The 4,073-nt window shown below is 51.2% G+C and overlaps 1 protein-coding gene across 1 annotated transcript; it reads right to left on the bottom strand.

Annotated features, from left to right (window-relative positions):
- Positions 1 to 48: 48 nt before the first annotated feature.
- On the bottom strand, positions 49 to 2,026 carry LOC130587740 (protein DENND6B-like). Its single transcript, XM_057388715.1, has 3 exons — positions 1,909 to 2,026; positions 714 to 767; positions 49 to 422 (listed from the first exon to the last, which is right to left on the bottom strand). The coding sequence occupies exons 1-3, from the start codon at positions 1,993 to 1,995 to the stop codon at positions 309 to 311; spliced, it is 255 nt and encodes an 84-aa protein (XP_057244698.1). The 5' UTR covers positions 1,996 to 2,026; the 3' UTR covers positions 49 to 308.
- Between the last annotated feature and the right edge of the window lie 2,047 nt (positions 2,027 to 4,073).

The following is a 4,073-nucleotide window of genomic DNA, read 5'->3' as shown; positions in this document are numbered from 1 at the left end:
ATTACTGTTCCTTATCCCTTTCTGGAATGTTTTCCCTCCTCCATCTCTGTTCCTTTCCCATTCCCTCCCTCGGATGGACATTCCCACTCCATTGCACCATTCAATAGGATTGGGGTCCTCCCCACCCCATTCAGGACCAAACACCCAGAACAGACCCCCCTAAAGGGTCTCTGCTCATTTAGGGTGCCCTGATCTGCTTTTCCTGCCCATCCTGAGCAATCCCTGATGAGCTCTGTGTCCCCAGTGATGATGTCCTGGGGTTTTTGTGCATGGGGTGGCTCTGTAGGGTGGATTTGGGGCATTTCCTCTCACCTGTAGAGCCCCAGCCAGTCCCCTTTGAGCACACAGGTGAGCTGGGGCCCAGCGTGCTCCAGGCTCTTCATRAAATCCTCCTGGCAGAAAGGGCGGATCTGGGGCGGGTTCTGCACGGGGAGATCCCCATCATTCCACAGAAATCCACACCACAAAACCCCAAAAACAGCAGGAACACGGGGAAATTCATGGGAAAGGTGCACCAGGGATGAAAACAACCCAAGGTTGACGTTTATGAGAGATTCCCAACWGGGAATATCCATCCCAGGGGCTCTCCCAATTGTTTTTTTTAAATGTTTAGAGGATAAAATCCCCCTTTCTTCAGCGGGGGAAGCTCCCAGGTGTGCCCAGCACCCCAAAACCATTCCCCAAAACCACAGCAAGGATGAGATGCACTGCACCTTCCAGGGGGTGATGGCTCTCTGCAGAGGCATCAGGCTGGCCATGTAATGCTCCTAAAAACAATAACAGAGAGAGAAAAACCAGTGATTTACACTGAGGGGGCTCCTGTGTGCCATGTAATGCTCCTAAAAACAATAACAGAGAAAAAAACCAGTGATTTACACTGAGGGGCTCCTGTGTGTTCCTGTGTGCCATGAAATGTTCCTAAAAACAACAACAGAGAGAGAAAAAGCAGTGATTTACACTGAGGGGGCTCCCTGTGTGCCATGAAATGCTCCTAAAAACAATAACACAGAGGAAAAAAATAATGATTTACACTGAGGGGGCTCCTGTATGCCATGTAATGCTCCTAAAAACAATAACAGAAAAAAAAAACCAGTGATTTACACTGAGGGGCTCCCTGTGTGCCATGTAATGCTCCTAAAAACAATAACAGAGAGACAAAAAAATAGCAATTTATACAGAGGGGGCTCCTGTGTGCTCCTGTGTGCCATGTAATGTTCCTAAAAACAATAACAGAGAGAAAAAAAAACCAGTGATTTACACTGAGGGGGCTCCCTGTGTGCCATGTAATGTTCCTAAAAACAACAATAGAGAGAAAAAAACAGCGATTTACACAGAGGGGGCTCCCTGTGTGCCATGTAATGTTCCTAAAAACAATAACACAGAGGAAAAAAATAATGATTTACACTGAGGGGGCTCCCTGTGTGCCATGTAATGCTCCTAAAAACAATAACACAGAGGAAAAAAACAGTGATTTACACTGAGGGGGCTCCTGTGTGCCATGTAATGTTCCTAAAAACAATAACAGAAAAAAAAACCAGTGATTTATGCTGAGGGGGTTCCCTGTGTGCCATGTAATGTTCCTAAAAACAACAATAGGGAGAAAAAAATCAGTGATTTACACTGAGGGAGTTCCCTGTGTGCTCCTGTGTGCCATGTAATGTTCCTAAAAACAACAACAGAGAAAAAAAAACAGTGATTTACACTGAGGAGTGTCCTGGAGTGCCCCAGGCCAGGTGGGCATCGGGGTTTGGGCACCCTGGGACAGTGGGAGGGGTCCCTGCCATGGAGGGGGATGGGATTGGTACAAAAGCCCCTCCCCTGTCCCTGTCCCTGTCCCTGTCCCTGTCCCTGTCCCTGTCCCTGTCCCTGTCCCTGTCCCCGTGTCCCCCCCGTGTCCCCAGCACTCACCAGGGGGATGATGAAGCTCTGGGTGAGCTCCAGGAGGTGCCTCCTCAGCAGAGCGCTCTGCACCTCCGAGGGACGCTTCCTCTGCATGCCCTGCCAGCACAGCCACTGTCACCTGGTGTCACCCCTGTGTCACCTGGTGCCATCCCTGTGTCACCTGGTGCCATCCCTGTCACAGCCACCGTCACCTGGTGTCACCCCTGTGTCACCTGGTGTCACCTCTGTCACAGCCACTGTCACCTGGTGTCATCCCTGTGTCACCTGGTGCCACACCTGTGTCACCCGGTGCCACTTCTGTCACAGCTGGGTCACTCAGTGCCACCCCTGTGTCACCCGGTGCCACCCCTGTGTCACCTGGTGCCACCCCTGTCACCTGGTGCCACCCCCGTGTCACTTGGTGTCACACCTGTGTCACCCGGTGCCATCCCTGTCACAGCCACTGTCATCCAGTGCCACCCCCGTCACAACTGGGTCACCCAGTGCCACCCCCGTGTCACCTGGTGTCACCCTTGGGTCACCTGATGCCGCCCCTGTCACAACCACCATCAACCAGTGCCACCCCTGTGTCACCCGGTGTCACCCCTGTCACAGCCACCGTCACCTGGTGTCACCCCCGTGTCACCCAGTGCCACCTCTGTCACAGTGGGGTCACCCAGTACCACCCCCGTGTCACCCAGTACCATCCCCGTGTCACCCAGTGCCACCTCCTGTCACAGCCACCATCACCCAGTGCCATCCAGTGCCACCCCTGTGTCACCTGGTGTCACTTCTGTCACAGCCACTGTCACCTGGTGCCACCCCTGTGTCACCTGGTGCCACCCCTGTGTCACCTGGTGCCATCCCTGTCACAGCCACTGTCACCTGGTGCCACCCCTGTCACCTGGTGTCACCCCTGTGTCAGCCAGTGCCTGCTCTGTCACAGCCACCATCACCCAGTGCCACCCCCATGTCACCTGGTGCCACCCCTGTCATAGCCACCATCACCCAGTGCCACCCCCATGTCACCCAGTGCCATCCCTGTGTCACTTTGTGCCACCCCAGTCACAGCTGGGTCACCCAGGTGTCCCCTCACTGTCACACACAACCTGCAGCTCAGCAGCCAAGGGAGTTGCCCAAAATCCAGACCCCAAAATCCTGACCCCAAAGTGCAGATCCCAAAACACAGATCCCAAAATTCAGACCCCAAAGTGCAGATCCCAAAATTCAGACCCCAAAATCCTGACCCCAAAGTGCAGTTCCCAAAACACAGACACCAAAATGCAGATCCCAAAGTGCAGATCCCAAAATGCAGATCCCAAAATTCAGATCCCAAAATGCAGTTCCCAAAATTCAGATCCCAAAATGCAGTTCCCAAAATTCAGATCCCAAAGTACAGTTCCCAAACTGCAGATCCCAAAACTCAGATCCCAAAACACAGATCCCAAAATTCAGATCCCAAAATGCAGATCCCAAAATTCAGATCCCAAAGTGCAGATCCCAAAGTGCAGATCCCAAAACGCAGTTCCCAAAATTCAGATCCCAAAACACAGATCCCAAAATTCAGATCCCAAAACACAGATCCCAAAATTCAGATCCTAAAATGCAGATCCCAAAATTCAGATCCCAAAACGCAGTTCCCACAATGCAGTTCCCAAAATCCTGACCCCAAAGTGCAGATCCCAAAGTGCAGATCCCAAAGTGCAGATCCCAAAACACAGATCCCAAAATGCAGATCCCAAAGTGCAGATCCCAAAATCCTGACCCCAAAGTGCAGATCCCAAAGTGCAGATCCCAAAACACAGATCCCAAAATTCAGATCCCAAAGTGCAGATCCCAAAATTCAGATCCCAAAGTGCAGATCCCAAAATGCAGATCCCAAAACACAGATCCCAAAACACAGATCCCAAAATGCAGATCCCAAAGTGCAGATCCCAAAACACAGATCCCAAAACGCAGATCCCAAAACACAGATCCCAAAGTGCAGTTCCCAAAATTCAGATCCCAAAATTCAGATCCCAAAATTCAGATCCCAAAGTTCAGATACCAAAACACAGACACCAAAATTCAGACCCCAAAGTGCAGATCCCAAAATTCAGATCCCAAAGTGCAGATTCCAAAACGCAGATCCCAAAATTCAGATCCCAAAGTGCAGATCCCAAAGTTCAGATCCCAAAGTGCAGATCCCAAAA

This window comes from Malurus melanocephalus, unplaced genomic scaffold (assembly GCF_030028575.1).
Source record: "Malurus melanocephalus ecotype Western Australia unplaced genomic scaffold, MMel_1.1 scaffold_2359, whole genome shotgun sequence".
NCBI lineage: Eukaryota > Metazoa > Chordata > Aves > Passeriformes > Maluridae > Malurus > Malurus melanocephalus.
This window is presented reverse-complemented; position numbering and strand designations above follow the sequence as displayed.